This window comes from Anser brachyrhynchus (assembly GCF_964034855.1).
Source record: "Anser brachyrhynchus genome assembly, chromosome: 2".
NCBI classification, from domain to species: Eukaryota; Metazoa; Chordata; class Aves; order Anseriformes; family Anatidae; genus Anser; species Anser brachyrhynchus.
This window is the reverse complement of record NC_137695.1, coordinates 42207009-42231498: the sequence shown is the minus strand read 5'-3', so window position 1 is coordinate 42231498 and position 24490 is coordinate 42207009. Positions and strand designations below refer to the sequence as shown.

General features: G+C 35.8%; 1 protein-coding gene across 10 annotated transcripts in view; it reads left to right on the top strand.

Moving 5' to 3' along the window:
* The window catches only part of NEK10 (NIMA related kinase 10), a 106159-nt gene that overhangs the window by 37698 nt on the left and 43971 nt on the right, over window positions 1–24490 (top strand). For all 10 annotated transcript variants that reach the window (XR_013946229.1, XR_013946230.1, XR_013946231.1 and 7 more), the window contains 3 exons: window positions 12683–12812; window positions 13424–13494; window positions 19650–19863. Coding sequence is in view for 2 of the 10 variants with exons in the window: in XM_080579133.1 (XP_080435259.1) it covers window positions 12683–12812; window positions 13424–13494; window positions 19650–19863 (415 nt within the window). In the remaining 8 variants the exon portion in view is untranslated. The remainder of the gene's footprint in view (window positions 1–12682; window positions 12813–13423; window positions 13495–19649; window positions 19864–24490) is intronic.

Genomic DNA, 24490 nt, shown 5'->3' with positions numbered 1-24490 from the left:
TTTTAAACATGTTGTGGGTAAAGTGTCTGCAGGTTAGAGCAGTATTAGGAAGTGTCAGGTTCCAAACCATATACCAGCGGTCCTCAGGGTCACCAAGCTGTAATTTTCTTGTTCTGTCTACATTTTTTTTTCTCCTGTTCGATTCTGTGCCAAATGTAGCTGATGTTGTTGGGTCTTTTCATATTTTAGGTAATTATTATATTATAATTTATAATATATATAACAATATGTAATGTATATTATTATATATATTCTATAATCATATTATAGGTAATTATTATTTGAGAGTAGCTCTGGAAATCTGTTGTAGATTTAAATATATATATGTATATATTAATGCTTGCTTATACCACATTTATTATTATTCTCATACCCTGTCTTCATACATGGAAGTGTACATCAGAGCTAGGACTTTGGCAGTTCTTTTTCTGCCTCTTTGACCACTTATTTAGAAGTAGGCATGAAGATAACGTTTCACTGTTACATTGCAGCCTCTCAGTAAGTGATCTTTTGGGGCATTTGTTTTCAGTTCTATTCCACAGGCGAAATCATGGAAGCAGTGGTTCTTGCCTGTATGCAGTCAGAAGACAGAACGTGGATAGGATACTGATGTCTTTGTATTTAAAATGTATACTTGAGTAATATTTAAAGTGACAGGTAAACCACTGAAGTCATTCCAATGCCATAATCATTTAAGAATGTTAAAAAGGTTTTGCAAACAACTGAATGCACAGGTTGCTGCATTCAGGGTACTTGGCTAGTACTCTGTATGACAGAGATTTTTTGATATAGAAACCTGTTCACATAGAATGAAGTGAACTGACTGAATTTTTTTAAACACAGGCAATGAATCAAAAGTCAGAGAATATAGACTTAATCAGTGCTTGGGCTAGTTTATTTTTATTTTTGGATGATTTAAATAGAGGTGAAGGGCTATAAAATAATCAAAATATTGGGAATTCACATCTAGCAAGAACATCATATTCCTGCAAAAGCAGAAACTAACGTTCCTTCTGAAAAAAGGAAAGGGTGGAGATAAAGAGGCAGCACTGTCATTTTAGAGTGGCAGAAATTGCTTTCTTCTAAATTGATGGGAAAATAGTTCTGGGTAGTTTGAAATGCAACCTGCCCTTCTTGGAGCAGTACAGAAACAAAACAATAAATGTCAAAATAAGCAGTGTCTGATACTTATTATTGAGACTTGGCTCTACAGCATTATGCAAAGTGGTTTAGATAAAAGCATATCTCTGTGTGTAACCAAACATTGACTATATTTGGTGTTGACTTGCAAAAGAAAGTCATGAATACATTTGCTAATGCAATTTGATAAAAACTGAGTCTTTCTAAATAACACCAGACACTGTTTTATGTTTAGAGAGGGGCTTATACAATTATGCTTTGTAATTGTGATGTTTTAAAATTCTACTTCATGCTATTTTTATCCTACTGTCATACTAATTAAATTCCTCTTAATTGGTTCTGTCCTTGAATTAAAAAATCCAGCAATGCGTACATTTAGAATACAAAATATATTAAATGGATTTGTTTACACTTAATACATTAAAAATTGAGGAAATGAACTGCTTTAGGGAATTGATAATGAATTCTGAAATGTTGTTCCACCTCATAAGTCACCAGAAACAATCTGCTAGAAGTTAGTGGTGACAGAGTCTTTATTATCAAGCTGTCTTGAAAGCCTTCTCAGAAGAGAGTGCAAATTGTAAATGCATATAGAGTACAATGTTTCCTTTCATGTATTCCCACCATTTATTTGTTTCACAAAAAGGATCTTCAGCTTATCAAGGGGGTGCAGCAAAAATAGACCAAGAGATGTAAGTAAAAGTTAGTTGAGTCATGATTACAACTGCTTTTGCATTTGTATATGTATACAGAAATTTTAGAAAAACTCTAGGAAAAGCTGTAAATTTTAAGGTTGGGATGCAATATAGATTCCCTGTGATCTGTTTGTAAAGGGCTCTTAATTATTGATAACCATGGCCTTTGCATTATGGTGAGAGTTTTGTTTCCTTTTTTTTTTTTTCTTTTTTTTCCTGAGATAAGTCAATAGTACTGTAATTTTTTTAAGAAAAGCTGTTGGGAAAACGTGAAGAAGAGCAGACCTCATTAAAAACTAGGTAAGAATGTTCTACACTAGTAGGAGTTTTAACATGATCTTTCTGGAACATCATTGTTCTAAAATGTCTTAAAACTGATACTCAGAGCAATGTATGTATGTGGGCTTTTTTTTTTTTTTTTTTTTTTTTAAAGATGAGCAGTTTTTTCTATGGGGTGTTTTGAAGGAACTTATATTTCCTGGTAATTATAGGTTAATATTGTATTTTTGTCCATCATCCTTTTAGCTGTGAAGGAGGATTCCTGGATCTTAATTTGGAGTAAACAGTCTGTATAGTGTGTTATGTTACCTAAGTTTCACAGAACAGCTGGCTCCTGGAGAAGACTTCCTGGTTTGATTAGAAAAGAGACAGAAGTTGAACAATCCTTTCAGTATATTAATACAGCATTTTTATAAGAGGATCTTCCGAAAGTTGATTAATTCACTCTGAAAATGAAATATAGCTATGAAATGTAATTGTGATGTTGCAGTTTTAATTTAGGCGTAGGTTTATAATAAAATGTGTCAGCAAAAAGTCCAGTGCAATTTGAGTGGGAATCCTCAGGCATAGTATAGCTGAGGACAGGCAGGTAATACTGTCTCTGTATACTACAGTGCAACTCTGCATAAAACATTGTTTCATTATGAGGATACCATTGCTAAAAAGAGAAACTGGGTGAACTTCAAGAAAGAACTTTAAAGGTAGTTGACAGTGACTGACTTATAAAAAGACACCTAAATGTCTTAATTTTATATAATTTTTATTAAGTAACAAGTTTGGCTAAATAGCAACTGTCACCTCACATTTGAAATATATTCAACACCACATCCAGTCTCACACAGCATTATGGAATCATAGAATGGTTTGGGTTGGAAGGGACCTTAAAGATGACCTCTTTCCAACCCCCCTGCCATAGGCAGGGACACCTCCCACTAGACCAGGTTACCCAAAGCCCCATCCAGCCTGGCCTTGAACACTGCTAGGAATGGGGCATCCACAACTCTTGGCAGCCTGTTCCAGTATCTCACCCCATTCATAGTAAAGAATTTCTTCCTGATATCTAATCTAAATCTACCCTCTTTCTGTTTAAAATTACTCCTTATCCCTCTTTATATATGGGAGTAAAACTGGAGATGATGTGAAAGGAAGTAAGAAAAGAAAAAAAAATAAATAAAAAAGGCATGAAGATCTCTGTACTGATCTCTGGAATAATGGTCCAATGGAGATGATAGAAGTCCCTACCAGAAAACATAACTTAATACTACACAGGAGAGAATGCAGAATTGGGAAAAAACTATAAAATAATGTAATATGTAATGATTTTGTAAACTCCATGATGAATTTAAACTGCTGTCTGAAAGAAAAAGTACTAGTCTGCCAAGACAACAGATTGTAAACGTGTTTCTTGGAAATAATTCTTTCTGTAGAACTTGTATAACATTTTAATATATATTAATTATTATGTCTTTTGTCTCAGTGGCTTAAGACTTTTAATTTATAATACCTTTGGAACAGATCATAATGATTGAACTCTTTGTTAGAAAAAAGATTAGTCATTTCATCAAACTATATGAGCTTGTAAATATCTTCTAGTCCAATGCTATGTGTATTTATTTGCTAGAATTATTTCTCTTTCATTTTTCTTTTAAGTAATGTTAAATGAGCTACGTGTTGCTTTGACATCTGAACTGCAGGACTTGGAATACTTTTGGTGTTTGTTCTTTCTGGTTCCCTACTCCCTATTCTCTCCTATCTTAGATTTCAGCTGTATTAGTATCTTCATAGACCTTTACAGATTCTAAGTCTTTATTGTTTCTTTTTCTACTTTATTTGTTGTTTAGTACATGGTGTGTGGATTCAAATTCTAGTGCCATTATACATCATCTTGCTGTCTTTGATGTTTCCTTAATACTGTATGTGCTGTTTTTCTATATCACTTGTCACCAGTTAAATCTGTTTCCTGTTTTCACTTGGGTCTTGGGTTTTAGTTTCTGGTGTGGCTTTTGTTCAGTTGCTTGCTTCTTCATAGTAGACAGATTAAAAAATTCTGTCAAAGATTGGTCAAACTGCCCTAGTTTTTCCTTGGTTTGTTCTATCCCTTGTATTCCCCCCTCCCCACCCCGGGCAGGTTCTTGCATGGAATAGTTAGTGATTTTTCTTCAGATTAGCTATTAGGAGGATATTCTTCACTCTGAGGGTGGTGAGGCACTGGCACAGGCTGCCCAGAGAAGCTGTGAATGCCCCATCCCTGGAGGCTTTCAAGGCCAGGCTGGATGGGGCTTTGGGCAACCTGGTCTGGTGGGAGGGGTCCCTGCCCATGGCGGGGGGGGGTGGTGGAATTAGATGATCTTTAAGGTTCCTTCCAATCCAAACCATTCTGTGATTCTTCAGTGGTAAAATCAGTGAAAGCACATAGCTTTCTAACAATAGAGTTCTTGAACTCTATGGAGGCATTACTAGAATAAGCACAGGAGCAATGAGAGGCCATATCTCATTAGAGAAACGTTAACGCTGTTTTTTAATTGTCTGCTGTCCTCTTTTCACCATTTCTATTTTTCTGTAGTGGTGGGTTGACTATTTATTTCAAGGAATGGTAGGCCAGCTGTGGCATAAAAAATGCTGGTGGCAGCATGAGGTATGCCAGTTATCTGACTCAAAGAACAGCCAAGTCAAGGACTAGCTAGGAAGTGGTAGAATGAATGTTTGTAATACTCTTCCAGGATAATTGAAATACAGTAAAATATTTAGAATCGGAAATAGGATAGGCATCTTAGTAAGAAATACTAAAAAGGGCCTAGAAGAACAAGCTCTTTGTGTTTGAGTCATCTGAAAGCAGAGCATTCTTTCCTTCTGTTTCCTCTCTTACCATGAGTGACCATATTTTCTGCTTGAAATGTATCCATGGTCTTACCAGGGTCTTATTTAAAAGGGACATTATGACAGAGTCTGTTTCAACTGAAGGAGGGGAGAGGTTTAAAAAAAAATAATAAATTATTTGCTAATACTTGAATAGTTTTTATGGGTTTAACCATCTGGAGTTAAGCTGCCTTTAATTATGTTGTTCACAATGGCAACTGATATTTTCCACACCTAGAGTTCTAGAGACTCATTCAAAAACTGGGGATCTAATTCAAGTCCTGCAACATGTTAGATGACTACTGAAAGTAACGGAGAAAAATAGTCACTTAAATAATGAATTTCATCCCATGTATCTTAAACATCCTTATCTATTTTAGGATGAGATGAATCAACCTCTTGACATGCCTTTCTCTCTCCATTTGCTGCAGAGGGAGCTGGAGCACTAGCTTAGCATAAATCTAATTTACAGGAGTTTAAAGTTAGGTGAAATTAACAACTTGTGTGAAACCGGTTATTCAAGAATTAGGTTTATTTTAGAGTTACTATAAAACTGGATTCATTACTGCTTGTGGTCATCTTCTAGCAGATAATTGTTTTCCCATGTCTCCCTTTCAATTTTAAATATTCATATGATTTCTCGTTAAGCGTGGTTATTTGTACAAAGCACACTGCATGAAGTTAATTCTGGAAGGCATATAGCTCAATAAACAAAAACCTTGACCATTTTTAAACATCCAAGTTTCTGTTCCATAGATAAAAGGAAAAAGCACTTTTCTTTTGTTGAGCTGTTAAGACTTAAGGCCATTCCTCAAAGTATTTTATATGAAATTGTAGTTGTAATTCACTAGAAAATGTGTCTGGTTAGAAGAAATCAATTCTTAGAAGTATCTGTCAGATGCATGTTATGAGTACTTTTTAAGATATGAATGTTTCACTTTCTTTGTTCATGGGTAGCACTTTGCCACATCTTAGAGATATAATTTATCAACAGCATTTCTGTTAAAACTGACAGCTTGACATTCTTCTAGATATTTTTGTATGTATCAGAATACTAGATATGTGGACCAGGAAGTGATGCTTGTCTTTAGTAATATACATAAAAAATCATGTTGAAAGGAGATTTTTATTCTGTAGGTTTCAGAATCTGACTTATAACTCCTCTTGCTGTTTTAGACTTTGTTCCATGACATGTCTGAAGGAATAATAGGTATAAATTAGAACTCTGATATATTTTTCTTTTTTATGCCTCCCAGAAGCTCTGTATGTAATACTGGAACACTAAACTTCATCTTGATGATACTTTGATTTTTCCTTACATTTGCTCAGAGATACATATGATAATCTTGAAAATTCAGCCACAAAACCATTGGAAACAGCTATGCATGTTTTGAGCACAATTAGATAACTGTTGTATTTTCATTAGTGTGAAATGTGATATTTTATGGCATTCTTCAATAATATAAACATCACCTTAGAAATATGTAGTGGTTTTACACATTGATAGCAAACTTTTTTTTTTTTTTTCCAAATCAACAGGTACAGTGTACAGACAAGAAAGCCAAATTCAAACTGAATTGTATCATTATGGGATATTTTCCCAATAGGTCTACACCCCATATTTTTGACTGTATCCTGATGAGGGGAAAAACCATTGCAAATAGATTTTAAACTTTTTTTTTTTTTTAAGTTTATAGAAACCCTTCTGTTGGGGATAGCTGCATGCAAAACCCCATGAAAGTTCAATACCTGTGATCTGTTTGTAAAGGGCTCTTAATTATTGATAACCATGGCCTTTGCATTATGGTGAGAGTTTTGTTTCCTTTTTTTTTTTCTTTTTTTCCTGAGGTAAGTCAATAGTACTGTAATTTTTTTATATTTTAATTGTTCTCTTGCTACATTTCCAAAATGTAGTATTCACAGAATACTCTCCTAGCTGGAAAAGTCTAGAGGCCCAAAATATATCTTTGAGTAGGACTATAGATGTATGTTGATACATACATACATGCAAATATGTTTATGTATATATATGCACACAAATCTCTCTCTGTGTAAAACAGTGAGTATCCATACTTGAAGGGAAGTTGGTTTTGTTTAGATAGCATGAGGTAGATGTCATGCTCTTTAAGTTTAATTTTATGTTCCACATTGTCAAATTAAGCATAGATTTGTTTATCCAGATAACACCACTGTTTCTGGCATAATTACACTCAAACGATGTTGATGTCTTCCATACTTTCAAGTACGTAAGGAGAATTCTTGGCAGATTTTTGGTTCTACCACATGCCATTGATACTTAAGCAAAAGACTTCAACATTGTACTTTCTGGACTGCCACAGACAATGTTGACAGATGGAATTTTTTGAAGTGCCTTAGAATGTCTGAAAGAGAAGAGGAAGAAACTTTATATATATATAATAGTTTACAAGAAAAAAATAACAATTTATAGAGAGAAACATATATACGACTTAGTAGACAATGTAATAAATTACTCTACCATTCCTTGGCAATACATTTAGCAACAGAAAATTGTGAAGGCAAAATTTCAAACCAGTTTCTGAAAATCCTGTTCCAGCTTCATCATCAAGGCATAGACAGAATATCCCAAAAAGGCTTCTGTTGAATTCTTCTCATAGGTGAGAAATGCAAATAGCTTTTAACCATTTTCAAAGAACCTCTTTGTTTAAACCATCAGTTGTTTGGCTCCTTTCCTTTCTTTTGTTGCTTTTAGTACTGAATGTAACCTGTAGCTTACAGCAAACTGTCCAGAGAAAACTCTGTGACAAGCAGCAACTGCTTTTCTGTTTCCCTTGATTTCTTCTTTGGGAAGCTATTGTGATTAGCTTTTCCTTCCAATCCCCTGCCCTTCTGTGATTCAAAGAACTGATTATAGAGTAGTTACGTTCTTATACTACTCTCTGAACACTCACAAAGTATCCTGCCGCAGTTTAGTAAAATGTAGGGTCTGTCAGTTGAGTGGGTATTTAAGTTCCTTCCTCTACTTGGCTGTGATGAGTTATACCAGCAACTAATGACAACTAAAAAGATTATTCACAGCAAACATTGTTTTATAGATAACTTAGTAAAGATATCTGAATATCTGAAGCTAATAGAAGCTGCAAAGACTCTTCTAGTGTTTGGGAGGAAAAAAAAAAAGTATATAGCAAGCTTGTCCATAGGAGAAATGGCAATATGTAGATGTAGGGGAGGAAGAATAAAATAAGCATATTTGATACTCTTCTAGCATATAACTATTTTCATCTCGGGTAGCTTCCTGAACAAGTTATGGCTTCTATGCGTGAGCATTTGTAGAACCAACAACAACTGCAGGAATCTTCATCTTCTTCTTTCCTGTCTGGACGCCTACCTGGGCAACCTGCTTTGGCAAGGGGGATTGGACCCAATGATTTCTTGAGGTGTCCCTTCCAATCCCTACAATTCTGTGATTCTGTGATTCATCAAACTGTAAATAATTAATTGGAAGAATGATAATGATAAAAAGCAATAGTTATCAGTCATTGTTAAAATCTTCTGCAGCAGTGTTTGCTTCTTATTTCTTTTCACTTTCATTATAGCCATCATATTTTCTGGGAGTTAGTCTTGAAGAATCATTCTTAGTTCATTTAATCCATAACTGTCTAGCTGAAATCATATCTCATTTGAAGATGCTCCTTGGGTGTATTCTTCATAGGGTGACATATACCAGCCCTTACTTAACTGCTGTCAGAAACACTTAGACCAGTAAACACTGTACCAAGACAACTCAAGATTGGTTTATTGAAGTTCTTTGCAGCATGGGAAATCTTCACTTCTGTCTCATGTAAAGTCAGCCTGATAGTATTGACAACATTTCTTACAAGCCCTAGAAGCTCTAGAAAATTAATGCTATTTTGAAAATGTCATTCTTTCAGCTCTTCCCTTCCTCCCCCTCCAAATTCAGAACTTCTTCCTTCATATTGGAACATTTGTCCAGTAAAAACTAATGAGACCATGACCTAATCCTGTGAGGATAGTTATCTTTCATATAGGTACGTGATAGTACTAATGTATCAGAATCCAGATTTAAAGTCTGCTTGTAAAGTTTAAAATATTCTTAAATAAATACAATGACAAAATAATATCAGTGACTAAAATAATAAATGAAAATTTGATTGTAAAAATATCTACAAGGCCATATAGAGATGATTTGGTGAAATGGTGCTGTTTTATAACTAGAACAAATATTGATAAGATTTGATTTTATTTGCTTTTCACCCTAATAAAAAAAAAAAAAGATGGGATATTATGGAAAGTTATCTTGTCTATTAAAGTACCTCTTTAATTTCATAAAAGTAGTTCAAAAGGAAAAAAAAAAAAAGATAACTTTGGATTAATAGATGCCTATATCAAATTCAAGACATTTTAAAGCTGCTGGTGTAGAAGACTATTTGTTATTATATATAAAAGAAATGCTCATATGATGAGCAAGAGTGAGCTTTCTGAGAAGCAATTGTAAACCAGTCTGTTCAAGGATACTGAGAATTTAAAGAATTATTCTGTGGATATATTTCTGTGTCTTTCATTTAGAAGGACTTAGCCTTGCTTTTGCCATGGACATTTGTTCAATGAAGGACTTTCTTTAACATAATGCTGCTGAAGTAAGCCTTTTCAGCTTGAATATGTAATTTTGAAATGAGCAGTGATTTGTAAACCTAGAAGAAAACCGCGTCGATTATTCTGAATAAGTTAACTGCAAGCACTAAATGACAAATTTTTAAAGTATCCACTGCCTCTTATAATATTCAAGACTGTGGATATCATAGAGTAAAGCATCTGTATTGCTGCTTTGCAGCAGTATGATCAGCCCTTGAAGCGATGAAATTTAAATTCTTTATCAGCTCAGAGTTTCTCCCTTTAAGTATTTTATTTTTACACTGAATGCATTTTATGATGTGCACATCTGTTTGCTAGAAATTTAATTAGTGCCACTGTCCTATTTTGTCTTATTTTGTCCAATCCAGATCTCTTAATCTAAGAATTAAAGAAAGAAGCCTGCTCTTACAAATAAAACGAAACCCATACCAATGCTACCTCCTTAAATTATTTTTCTGTTCTTGTTGCTAAGACAGATTTTTTTAGGATTTTTATGGAATAAATTTCAAAGTCTGGTTCTACTCATTCTTTCTGGTCTTGACCAGACAGTGAGAGTTTATACACAGTTGTCAACTGAATTAGAGAAACCGTATGTACTCCCACCACCCACCTGTTTGTGGGCAGCAGTGCACAAAGGAACAGAACTGGGAACTTTCTCTGTCATCCCTCAACAGTGCAGATCCAAAAGGTGCAGCTTGACTGCAAAATTGTTTTGCTAGTCAACAAGTACTGCATGCCACCCACATTTCTAACTAGCAGATGGTGAGGCATGCCTTTAGAACATGGTGAGGGATTTCACTACTTCATCTCTTAAAAGTAAATAAAAAAATTTTGAAATTTCTATTTAAAAATCTGAAGTACAGAATTTGTTGGTTATATGAAAGCGCAATATCATATATGTATAGGATTTTAGATTTTCTTTAAAAATTTTGTGGTCATCTTAGATAAATATTACTTCAGTCATTTACTGTATTTCTAGCAGAGAACAGTATGTATTTAGGGTACTGGTGATCCTAATGTGCTAAATATCAGAGACTTCTGGCTAAAGACATTTGTTCTGTAAGGAAAGATAAGGTAGTACTCTGTTGTAAGTCCTCCTTTTGATTAAAAAAAAAAAAAAGAGGATTAGAGATGCAGTTAGAATGAGAAGTCTTTCAGCATGAATAAGCAGACCAAACGTCTTCGTTAATTTCAAGCATTTTTGTGAAACTGTTATAACTACAACCTTCAAAAAGCCTGTCCATTTTTTCTGTGATTTCCAAATCATAGTAACAACAAATACATTTTGCTTAGTCACCAGCCCAATGGACTGCTGTTTGTTCTGAATATCAAGCTAGGTTTTTCCCTGTTGTTCATGGATACAAGATTCTGCAGGCCAAGTTAAGGTTGCTTCTGTTTCTCCCTATCTCCTTTGTCTTCAGCGTATTCTTTCAGTGACTGCTATGCAACCATAATATTTTTAGCATAGTTGCATTGATTTGGATTGAATAATCTCAGTTTGGGATTTTAATGTTATTTAGTCATTTTCAGTCACAGAATGAAAGATTGTAAAATTCAAGTCAGATTCAGTTTTCTGTATAGCAGCATGCTTGGAAGTTTACTAAGTCAGGGGCTGTTACTAAGCTAATCATCTTTATGTTGAGTTGCCACACTGATATTTGCTCTAACAGACGCATTTAATACATTAAAGATGAGATTTCTACAAAGTCCTCTAAAGAACTGGTGTCACAATGAGGGATAATGACAGTCCAACTCCAGAAAGGGTATTGTGTTCTAACGTTATCTTCAACATTCTTTATTCTCCCATGGTTATGTAATAGCAAAAGCAAAATTCAAGATAAATTGTTAAATGGGTTTCACATAGAAATCTTTATTTTGCCTGATAATTTTATCTGAAATGTCTGACCTGTAAGTCTATATCACTTCTCCACACTGTGACCTTCCTTCTGACTTTCTGTTCTGCTAAGATCATTTAATACCACTTCCACATAATAGTTTGTCTAAGGGACCTCATCCAATTTATTTTTAAAATGTGATTTCTTCATTTATTTGGTACATACCAGCAGCATACCTTCTACCACTTTACCCAGACTGCATCCAGTACTGAATTTACACAGTACCTCTCATCTCCAAAAAAGGTACTTTACCAAAGATAATCTGTAGTGTAATCTGAAAGTTGCAAGTGACTCCAAATTCTAACCTGGAAGGAAAAGGAAAAAAGGTATGCTTTCAAGTTGATTTTACAGATGAAAGTAGTCAAATATATTTTACATCTCTAAATAGAGTGAAGATGTCAAGTGAAAAATCCACCATGTGAGACAACCTTTACTTCCTGCTTAAACTTGAATTCCAGTGTCAGAGTATCCCTATCAGTATAAATTATTGTCTTCCAGAGTTATGAAAAGTCCTGAAGAAATTAAGAGAAAGAGGTGGAGTCTGCTTTGTACTGAGTCAAAACTGAAATAACTGCCTTCTTTTATTCACTTTAAATGGATTTTTCACTGGATTTTTTATATTGTCATTAGGCTGTTGAGTGTCCATGTAGTATCATCACAGAGAATGCATTATAATAATTTTAGCAGGATGGAAATGATATCATGAGTAATGTTTGTTTTCTCACATTAGTAGCAAAATCAGATACATTAGTGTTCTAAATTAGGAATGTGATTCAAATCTTTCAGATATTTGAGTTGCAACAGGATGTAATATATTTATCCATTCTCTAGTCCATTTTATTGAATTGCCTTCATCATAAGCAAGTTCTGAATCCCTAGTTCATTTGTATCCATTAATTCCAAAGACATTATAAAATGGAATAAGTGGAAAGGACAAGTGAACAAAATTTAAACTACTAGAGTTGTGAGGAGAACTGTAGTAGAAGCAGAAAAGCTATTAATTGCACTTCCATTTAAAGAACTTGGCTGGTAAAGGAAATAAATGCAACCTTTTGAAAGTAATTGTATATGCTCTGATAATATGTTGTAGTGAGTAACTAAAGATTTTTTTTTTTTTTAAATCACCTTACATCTAAGTGAAATCTATTAATTAAACACTCATGGATTGAATTGTTTTTTACTTAGCCCTGAAGTTGTGAAGAGTGAGCCGTATGGAGAGAAAGCTGATGTATGGGCTGCAGGATGCATCCTTTATCAGATGGCAACTCTGAACCCACCATTTTACAGCACCAATATGCTCTCCTTGGCAACTAAGGTATTCAGGATTGCCAGATTAACCTACTAATTATTTTTCTATGTTTTTGCTAGATCCATGAGAATTCATATTTAAGGTTGTAGAAGCACAAACTGCTCTCTGGACCTGTGAGCAGGAGTGTTTATAGTATGTTTTAGCAATTCATAGTATCATAGTATAGCACTTGCTATCTTGTCATTCTAATTTCAGAAATTGCTTGCAAATGTAAGCATATTATTACTTCTCAGACTAGTATATTTTTATCATTGCATCATACAAGAGGATATTTAGATATATAAAAGATGTTGAATATACTATAATACTGGATTTTTGATAGGGTTGTGTATTATCTTAGGACATGATGACAAATAAAAAAAATGTATATATTTTTTTATGCTTCCCTTATTCAGATATTGCAGGCCGTTGATCTACAGTGGTTATGTCCATTAATGTGGATACCTGATTTGAATTGACATTCTGCATTAGAAGATGTGTTCTAAGTTTTTTTTCAAGTTAGAGTTGATGATGTAATGCCCATCAGGTTGTTTCAAGAAGAAATATTTATTATATGAAATTTCCAAATAAAAAACTTAATATTTTTTCTTCAATTAACTATAGATTTTTTTTTTCAGATAGTAGGGGCTGTGTATGAGCCTGTGCCAGAAGGGCTGTACTCTGAAAAAGTGTCACTTACTATTAAAAGGTAGCTATTCATCTAGTTTTATTTTGACATCTTGCTGAAAAGATGTTTTGCTTTGTATGTTTCCAGCAGTGACAATACGACACTGACTTTTGCTGACTTTAGCAACTGTTAGTTTTTGTCTTCTTATTTAACAGAGGTATCCACTCACCTTGCTAATAACACATGTGGTATAAGTGAGTCTAAAAACTGTATGCCAGTACAGTCAGCACATTCAGCAAGCCAGTATAGACTCATTACTGAAGTTTAACACTACTAGTGCTGTACTTGATCCCCTACACATCAAATTTTTTTTTTTCCATAGATTACAGCATTTTGAGTAATTTTTAAGAGCAGTTTGTGGTCAAGTAGGTAACCCTGTTGGAAAATGTTTTTTATAGATCAATGTATGATCACATTCATAGCTTTGTGTGTTTGTGACTGACAGAAATACATTTCCCACTAACTTCTAATACTGTTAACAAATCAGAGAATACACAGTAATGGAGGAAAAAGCAAATGTTTATCTGTTCCACTCACTCATCACATATTTCTCTTAGCTATGATTATATATTCCCGGTGATAATGTTATATGTAAGGCAAAGTATAGAAAGTGAGTGCACTTCTAACAGATTTAGCTCCTTTGATTGCCCATTTTAGAAAAACTCCACTTATAACAAAAGTAGCTTTCTTTTTCAATCAGCTGTTGATTCCATCTCTAAAAAAGCACTTTATAGTGCGAAAACTGTAACATTTTAATACTATGTTTTATTGTACAAAAAAAAAAGTTTCTGTTATTTAAAGACCTTGAGGATGAAGATCTACAGTGGAGAGGATAGGAGCTAATAGAACTAAGATTTAAGTTTAAAAGGTCCTGAAAATAATAGTTTTAAATATTTACAGTTATTTGTAGTCAGAATAACTGGCTTTACTCATTCATTGTTCTCCATTTAAGAATAATACAATAATTCCAAATGTATTCAGAAAATAGCTTCAAGGCAATATACATATCAGTATTGATACATGTTACAATCACTTATAATTTTTAACACATCTTTATCAACGACTTAGATAAAGCTATGATGTGAGAATCTGGTACCTGTCTTTTCCTTCTTTCTCATCTTGATAATGATGAGAAACTGTATAGTAGGAGGTTTTTAATGGTTCTTTCAAGGTCAGTTATTGAGTTACTCTTTGTAATTACATATATAGTAGCTATATTAAACAGGTCCTCTAGAAGTCCCATATCGTTATGCTCCTTTCATTATTATACTGGGACCACCTGGTTTAAATGGATGACTAGATAGCCATTTGTATGAAAAATTACTTTTTTCCTATCTCGTAAGCATTTCCCAGCTTATTGTAAAAGCAACAGGAAGCATAAAATGTTTAAAAGTATTATTGATTCTCTTACTCTGAGTTAGTTCTTAAATGAGATATTATGTTTAGTTTTTATCTTATACTTTGCGATATATTTAGGCAGAATAAAGAACAGCAAAGAAATGCAGTAATAGGGAGATTTTTTGATAGTATAGATGAGAAAACATGAAATGAGGAAGTTAATTTCCAAATGACTGAAACACAATGCCTGTTAAAGATGAAAGTCATATGTAAAAACAATAAATCAATGATAAGGATTAGAAAACTGAAAACCTTTTTGCAAAAAATTTTGCAACTGGAAATTTGCATTCAGTATTGTCATTATTCATTATTATTGTTAAAAAACAATTTTATTGGATTAAGCTAGTAAAGAAAATTCCAGAATCATCATCACCAAAGTCTTTAAGTGCTTAGGCAGCAATTAATTGTTTCTTTCTAGATAAAAGGGAAATAGACTAAAGACCTATCAGAAATCTTTTATAGCCCACATGGTCTTGGAAGTTTTGACCAGTTTCTGTGAATTAAAAATCAGAAGAAAAATCAAATGGAACAGTTCTTAAGGGTGAAAAACTTGTTTCTGTTTAAATGAAATGTAATATTTTAAATAAAATAGATAAAGTTATGATAATTAAAGAGATTAACTAAGTAAATTTGAGCAAATTGAAACAAAACAAACAGAAGAGATAAAAATCCAGAAGTTTAAGTACTGTAAAAACACTTTTAAAACTGCTACTTTACATGTGAGTTACATTTATTTAGAAAGTACTGTTTTAGAAATAATAAAATCATTCAGTGACGCTTTTCTTTGAAGAAGGATGTTGGGTCAAGTGTATCTGTATGCTAGCTGGTCAATAGTACTCTGAAAGCAGATCATAGTAAATTATCAGGTCGACTGGAGTTAATAGATTTAGGACAATTTAGATTTAGGACAATAGCACAAGAAGAACTGTCTCTGTCAGCCTTCATGCCTTACCATATGTACAAAATATTCTGGGGATTTAAAAATGAACCTTATAGTATTTTATTACAGTTACTAAACAGCTACCTAGAGTGCCTGAAACATGAAACATAGAACTGTAGAGTAATTTAGGTTGGAATTGACCCCAGTGGTCTTCGCTCAGTGCAGAGACAATTAGGTATGGTTGGTCATGATCTTGTCTGAGTTCTAAATGTTGAAGGACAGAGATCCCACAACCTTTCTGGGTTCTCTTCCAGTGCTTCACAGAATCACAAAATCATCTAGGTTGGAAGAGACCTCCAAGATCACCTAGTCCAACCTCTGACCTAACACTAACAAGTCCTCCACTAAATCATATCACTAAGTTCAACATCTAAACATCTCTTAAAGATCTCCAGGGATGGTGACTCAACCACTTCCCTGGGCAGCCCATTCCAATGCCTAACAACCCTTTCAGTAAAGAAGTTCTTCCTAATAGCCAACCTAAACCTCCCCTGGCACGACTTTAGCCCATTCCCCCTTGTCCTGTCACCAGGCACGTGGGAGAATAGACCAACCCCTACCTCGCTACAGCCTCCTTTCAGGTACCTATAGAGAGCGATAAGGTCACCCCTGAGCCTCCTCTTGTCCAGGCTGAACAATCCCAGCTCCCTCAGCAGCTCCTCGTAAGACTTGTTCTCCAGACCCCTCACCAGCTTTGTTGCCCTCCTCTGGACTCTCTCGAGCACCTCCATGCCCTTGTAGCGAGGGGCCCAAGACTGAACACAGTACTCGAGGTGCGGCCTCACCAGAGCCGAGTACAAGGGCATGATCACCTCCCTGGTCCTGCTGGCCACACTGTTTCTTATACAAGCCAGGATGCTGTTGGCCTTCTTGGCCACCTGAGCACACTGCTGGCTCATATTCAGCCAATACAAACTATCAACCAGTACTCCCAGGTCCTTCTCTGGCAGGCAGCTTTCCAACCACTCATCTCCCAGCCTGTAGCTCTGCTTGGGGTTGTTGTGCCCCAGGTGCAGGACCCGGCACTTGGCCTTGTTGAACTTCATATAGTCGACCTCAGCCCATTGGTCCAGCCTATCCAGATCCTCCTGCAGAGCCTTCCTGCCCTCGAGCAGATCGACACACGCACCTAACTTGGTGTCATCTGCAAACTTACTGAGGGTGCACTCGATCCCCTCATCCAGATCATCGATAAAGATATTAAAGAGGACTGGCCCTAGTACTGAGCCCTGGGGGACTCCACTAGTGACCGGCCTCCAACTGGATTTGACTCCATTCACCACAACTCTTTGGTGGACTCTTTTGGCCCAGCTACCCAGCCAGTTTCTAACCCAACGAAGTGTACGCCAGTCCAAGCCAAGAGCAGCCAGTTTCTCAAGGAGAATGCTGTGGGAAACGGTGTCAAGGTCCTTTGGAATTAAAAGTAATAATAACAATATTAGTAGTAAAAATAACCCTTATATCTAATTGGACTCTTCTGTGTCCTAACTGGTGTATATTTTTTCTTGCCCTATCATTGTGGGCCTCTGAGAAGAATCTGGCTCCATCTTTTCTATACTCTCTGTATTGGTTTTGGCTGGGATAGAGTTAATTTTCTTCCTTGTAACTGGTATGGTGTTGTGTGATTTAGGATGAGAGTAATGCTGATAATGCATCGATGCTTGTACTCATTGCAGAGCAGTGCTTACACAGAGCCAAGGACTGTTCTGCTTCTTGTGCTGCCCTGCTAGCAAGGAGGCTGGGGGTGCCCAAGAAGCTGGGAGGGGACACAGCCAGGACAGCTTACCCAAAATGGCCAGAGGGATGTCCTGCACCTTGTGGTATCCTGAACAATAGAACTGAACTGGGGGAGTTGGCCAGGGGTGGGATGCTGCTTGGAGACTGGATGGGCATTGGTCATCAGGTGATGGGCAATTGCTTTGTGCTTCACTTGTTTTATATATTCTTTTTATTATTATTATTACACAGCAATCTTTATCTCAGCCCATGAGTTTTACCTTTTTTTCCCAATTTTCTCCCCCATCCCACTGCAGGGGGAGTGAGTGAACTGCTTCATGGTGTTTAGCTGCCTAAAGGGATAAATCACAGTGCTCTCCCATTATATAGATAGCAATCAGATCTCTGTGTCCCCAGGTCTCTCTGATAGCAGCCCTGCTCCCTGTGTGTCAACAGCTCCCTGCAATTTAGTGTTGTTCACAAGCTTTTTGAGGGTGCATCCCATCATCTAGGTCTTTAAGAAAGACAGTACTAGCCCAGTGTCAATCCCTGAAGGGTGCTACTTTCAGCCACCACCTAGACTTTGTACTGCTGATGACGCACCTATTTGAGCCAGTAAGTTCAGGCAATCATTTTCAACTCTAATCATACTCAATTTGTAGTCATCTGGATACTGTAGGATATTGTGTCAAATGCCTTGCTACAGTAAAGGTATACACAGCATATACTGCCCTCCTGTTGTCCACAGTTCCAGCAATCTCATCATAGAGAGCAAGTCAGGTTTGTCGGGTATGACTGGAGTTTGGTAAATCCATCGTGGCTGTTCCCGGTCACCTACTTGTCCTTTGTGTGCTTGTTATAGTAGGTATCTAGCATAACATTACCCATGTTGGGTCTGTTCCTTTTATCCTTACACATAAGCTCTTGACTGCACCATGTGAGGTGTTGACACCTGCAGGCTGCCTCCACCCTGATTTGAGCCTTTCCCCCTCATTGAAAGAATTGAGATCACCACCTCAGCCCTTTCCCCTTCACTCTTGATCCCAATGCTTTGTAGTCATGTTTGGTATGTTCAGGATTAGCCCTGGTATTGTCATTGGTGTCCATATGGATGAGCAACAAGGTAATGGCCCGAGGGTCAGATGAGTCTCGGGAGTCTTTCCACAATAGCCTGAACCTCACTAGCAAGAGATTTCGCAGTCAGATCAGTAGATAGGTACCCCTGTTCCCTACAGCAGGGAATCTTAAATGATTGTCAGCTGCTGCTTCTTATTTGTGACACTTGATTCAGACTCATCTGGCTCTGGTATGTCCTCTGTTAGTTCTTGATCCTTCTCACGCATTTCCAGGTCACTGTACCTATTCTGTAGTTACAGATTTGCAGGTAGAGAAAGAGCCTTCCTTCCGCTGGCAGAAGTCACAAACCTCCAGCCTCCCCCCGTCTCAGGAGCCTCTGTCCACTGTTCCTTTGAGGGTAGTATCTAGATTTCCCTCCTCTTTTGCATTGTTTATAGTTCTTATCTCAGCAGTCTTTGTGAAGATCTTGTCAATCTCCTGTACATCCTACTGACAGCACACACTGCACTCCCTGCAGCCCAAGACCTGCACAGCAGTATCTCCCCATAGAAGTTCTGTCTGGGTTGGTGACTCTGAAGTGCCAAGGATAATTGTTCCAGCTGATGCTGGAGATTGTGCTCTATGGTGTGTTAATACCAAGGCTGCTCAGTGTCAAGCTGTCCCATACTGGCATGAGCAGAGTTTTTGGGCCCTTTTGTGCACCTCCTGTACTATCTGTTGTGACAGCTTCTACGTCTCTCTTGAACGGGAAAATGCTGCTTGATAATTTTCTCACTATGAAGACTTTGGCAATAACATTTTTATAAGCTAGCAGATGTTCTCCCTTCAGTCTTTTTGCTTAAAATTATTTATGCCTTTCTGAAGTGTATCCATTTGTGAACTTTGAGTGCATAAGAACTTTAAATTGTTGCCTTGCTAAATTTCTGTTTTATCTCAAGTGCTGGCCATCATGGTTTAATAAATACCAATGGAGGAATGCAGTGGTAGGAAACAGCTTCCAAGAAAGAAGTAATTAGTATTCATTAGAGAATGTTTCTTTCTATAGGTGCTTGACTCCTGATGCAGAGACACGTCCAGACATAGTGGAGGTCAGCTCTCTGCTGTCTGATGTGATGATGAAATACTTGGATGTTTTATCCACCTCCCATCTCATGTTGGAGAAGAAAGTGGAGCGGGAGAGGAGACGAACCCAGAGGTACTTCATGGAGGCTAATCAAAATGCAGTAACCTGTCACCGTCAGCCTTCCATTTTACCCCAAGTAAGTACGTGTATTAGGCTTTATTTTTGCTTATCACTGTGTGCCATATCTGAGAAAATAAGGTACAATAATACAGGCAGAAAATAAATCAAAATGAAAAGACGCAAAGAGATTTTTTTTTTTTTTTTTCTATCAGGGCTCAGTAGTTTGCACTGAAGAACCTCTGTGTAGTAAAAAAGTTTTTTAGGAATGGCTGGTTCCAAACTCATGGATTTTTTTTACATGTTCTTTGTCTTCATGTGCCTGGTTGAGTAGAAGGTTTGTAGTAATTGATAATATTTTTTTTCTGTAGTTTTTTGAACTATTGATCAAAGATAAGTATTTGTATTATACACTTTTTTTTTCCCTATCAATAAAAACTTTGCCAACAACATCCAAAAAAACCTCAACAAACCACTGTGGTTTGAAAAGTAAGAGGTATGAATATGGAATAAAGATACAAGGTAAGATTTGTAACGTAAAGCACTATGAACAATTATTTTCCATATTTATTGAATTTTCTTACCCTACATGTTTGGAAACTTGTTGTATATCATTATTTTTCAAATCTCGGTTTAGTCATTATCTTGCATAGCTATGATGAAATTTGTAAAAACACCTATGGATATAAAACTGCTTGATTTTGGATTTCAATGCAATTATCCTGCTTTGAGAGACGAGTGTTCTATCCAGATACTTGTAAGATATGATATGACTTATAGCTTTACATTGCACTTAGAGTATAAATTTTTGTATAAATACTTTAAAAATACACCTATATACAAAAAGAAGAGGAAAGTTCCTCTGTATTTTAGGATATAATGGCTGGTCTTCTCAAGAAAGGAATATTGTAATTCTACTTCCACTCCACTGGATATTTTATTTTGTATATTAAATGAAACAGCTAAAAACAGGAGACTGAAAAAAATCCAGAACACTGCAGAAGCTGAGAGAGTATGGCTTGCTAATGACAAGTGGGAAACCCAGCTGTGTTCTTGCTCTAAGTAAGACAGAACAAATCAAGCTAGAATTTTCCAAATTTCAGAGGAGTGCTACAGGGCTTAGAAACAAAAGGAGCCATGTTGTTTCCTTGTTTTCATTATTATAGGGAAACTTTATGAAATTGGAGGATTTCTAAAAAAAAAAAAAAAAAAAAAATCCTGAAAATTTTGACATTTGAAATTAAAAAAAAAAAAAAGACAACATTCTGATTTAAAACATTGGGAAGAATTTCAAGCAGTTGTTCCTGAAGTAAAAACTTTGTGAGGTATAGACAACCTAATTCATCTTAGTCGAGGCTCCAGCAGTTCCACAGCCAGGCAATTTGTCATTTTTCCATGATGTCAGACAATTCAGTGTTTCTGCCATGTTATTCAATGCTTTGTTGAAGTCAGTTATCTTATACTTTGTTTTCTTTCCACTGAAATGTACTTACGGCCTCCTTTTTCATCCCAGTTGTGTCACATTGTGAATGTTTCTGAAATAAAGTGCGTGCTCTGTGTCCTTGCTTATGGAACTATGCAGCATAGATCTTCTACAGCCAGAGCAAAATCCGTTTTATAAATAGTTTAAGACAAGTATGGAAACTGATAAGTAGGCAATGTGAAAGGTCAGTAGATGATGCTTAAGAAGTTTAGTTGCCTTGCCTGACAAGTATAGCACAGAATCCATTCCTGAAGAAAATCCTAGCGAATCATTATGAGTTTCTTACCTATATTTTTATTTTTCCTTGTCTTCTATAGACATTGTTGTTTATGTGAGAATAGGTGCAGATGTAAGGATGAGAGATGTTTAATAGAGTTAGTGTGTTCAGTTCTGAAAGGTTAAAATTTGCTGACATAACACAGAGTACAAAGAACCTAAACCAGTAGTTATAGTAGTAGTAATTATCTCACATAATACCTTTCATTTCAATGTGGTCAATATTATATTTTTGTGCCCTGGGTAGGAAAAAGTGGAAAGAAAAAAATTAGTTTGTGAGAGGTGAACAAACAGACCAGTGGAAGCTGAGTTTTCTGGGTTCCAAGCCAAATCAAAGCCCCAAAATAATAGCAGTTTTAAGTAATAATTAAAGTATCTTTTTAATATTTTCCTTCAAAGATATGAGAATAACCAAATATGAATATGGTTGCTTTTTTTTCTTCTTTTTTTTTTTCTTATTTATTTATTTATTTTTGATATCTAGATTTGAAAAGTGTAGATATTACTTTGGCTAGGTACAAAAAACTCAAGATACTTCTAGTTCTTTGGAAATATGTATTTGAGTACATGGACATCAGCTATTATTAGCATATCTACTGCATATATCCTGATATATTGTTAACTTAAAAATAATGCTTAGAAGCCCTTGATAAGTATGTTCACATATTATTTGGCATATAAACAGAGTAACTTTTTTCCTTACTGCCAGATTTTTTTAGCTTAAAATACCAATATACCAAAAACAAATCAGGTAAAAACCTGCACTTTGTACAACAAAGTATGTTTTTCTTTAGAATGTTCAGTTGCCCTCCAAAACAACATAGAATGATGAATATTGAGATTATCTATATTAAGAATAAATTCTTTATTGTGAGGGTGGTGAGGCACAGGCACCGGAACAGGTTTTCCAGAGAAGCTGTGGATGCCCCATCCCTGGAAGTGTTCAAGGCCAGGCTGGATGGGGCTTTGGGCAACCTAGTCTAGTGGGAGGTGTCCCTGTCCGTGGCAGGGGGGTTGGAACAAGGTCATCTTTAAGGTCTATTCCAACCCAAGCCATTCTATAATTCTATTATTTTGAATGTTCAAGAGAAAAATGTAAATTTTACAATTTCAATCTGTCAGCTATCATATATATAACAATATAAGAATCATTTCTACCTCTCGCTACTCTTGACAGCCAGGTAGTCTGTCATGTCTGCCCATTTTTAATTTATTCTCAGAGTACCTTCCTTTTCTTCATTTCTGCATTTCTGGCTTGTGCATCTGGCATACATGTACTGTCACGACCCTTCTCTATAGCAGGATTTTATAAACTGTATTCTTTGGGAAGTAAAGCTTATTTTCACTTTTGTATTAGTAATGTCATTTGAATGTATATTTTATTTTACAATCCTTAGACACAAATCTATATATTCAGATAAAGTTTCCACCAACTGTGCTGTACTGGTAGACTAAGATGCCTAGGTAATGGAAAAGTATGTACAACTTTTTTTTTTTTTTTTTTTTTTGAGGATAGTGCAATCTAGAAGAGTAGCTCTATATCTAGCTTCTGTTAGGGCTAATGGGGTGTCAGAACTCATGCCTTACCAGTGTTTGGTCTAAGCTGGTCCATTTGGGTTACCATTAGTTGAGTGCTTTGTCTTAATGTTCAAATGCACAAGAATGTTTATGAGCAACATAAAAGTTTTCTCTCTGAATTTTCCTGGTTTCACACTTGAACTGGTGAGTCTTCCCCTGTTCCAGCATGCTACAAAGCATGCCACATAGACCCCCAAATGAGTCATTTTACCTTTACGTAGGATTTTTAGCTGCAGGTCATAGGACCTAGATCTGCAGATATCAAGGTTTTGCATCTCTAGTGGACTTGGATGTCACTGCTAGGAGCCATACTCTGATTGTTCTGCTTGATTGCAGCCTATGCTAAGAAGCCTGGCTTTATCTCCTGCAGAAGCAGATCAACTATTTATTGGGTAGAAATAGTGAAAGCAGCAATATAACAGTTTTCAGACAGGTCAGCATCTAAACTAAAGAGCCTGGCCAGACTTGAAATGTCTGTGCAGTTTTCTGTCTTCCATCCACAGCATGAATAATATACCTTCATAGATCTTTACATAATTAAAATATTTTTAGATAATTAAAATATTCTATTATGTCTTTTCAAGATTGGTTTAGAAACATCAGCAGTGTAAGTCTACTGATAACCTGACACTTTTTTGTATGTCGCTACTATGATGAAGACCCTAATGTAAATAACTATGATACGTTTCCTAGGAATGCCTGTAAATACAGAGCATATTACTGCTTCCACGCTTCTTTATCCACAAGAATCAAATTTGCTTATCTCAATCTGTTTCTTCATTCATGGGGATGTGTGGCCAAAAGAGGAAGAGTTAAAGCTCATGGTTTACAAATCCATACTTTTGTAGTCACCCTGCAGGCTATAATAATTCTTGCGATTAAAAGCTGCCATCGATTTCCTCAGTTTTTTAGGAAAGAGGACAGGCTCACAGCTATGTGAAAGGCAAAGAAGGACAAAATGATGTAACCCTTTTTACCAAGTCATCTACCCCCACATCCAAATTCAGTTTTGCACTGTTGGCAATTTGATCCTGCTAATAAGTACATTGATAGTTTCTAAGCATCACCACATGCATTACAAAGTAGTACTTAATTAGCAATTCAATTTTAATTCATCTATTTTTCTTGTTAACTCAGACACAGAAATAAAAATGGGAGCAATGTTCATTTTAATTTCCTTTTTCTGAGTAGCTGGATATGTCTTTTACTTGTTCAATTCAGACAATCAATGCATAAAGATTTTTCTTAAAAAAGCTATCTATGAAGGTGGTAGGTGTTTTTTATATTGGCTGAAGCAAATAGAGTATTTGATTATACATCACTAGAATGCAACAGGGTATTAGTGTTGCAGCAATATAGTCCAATCATT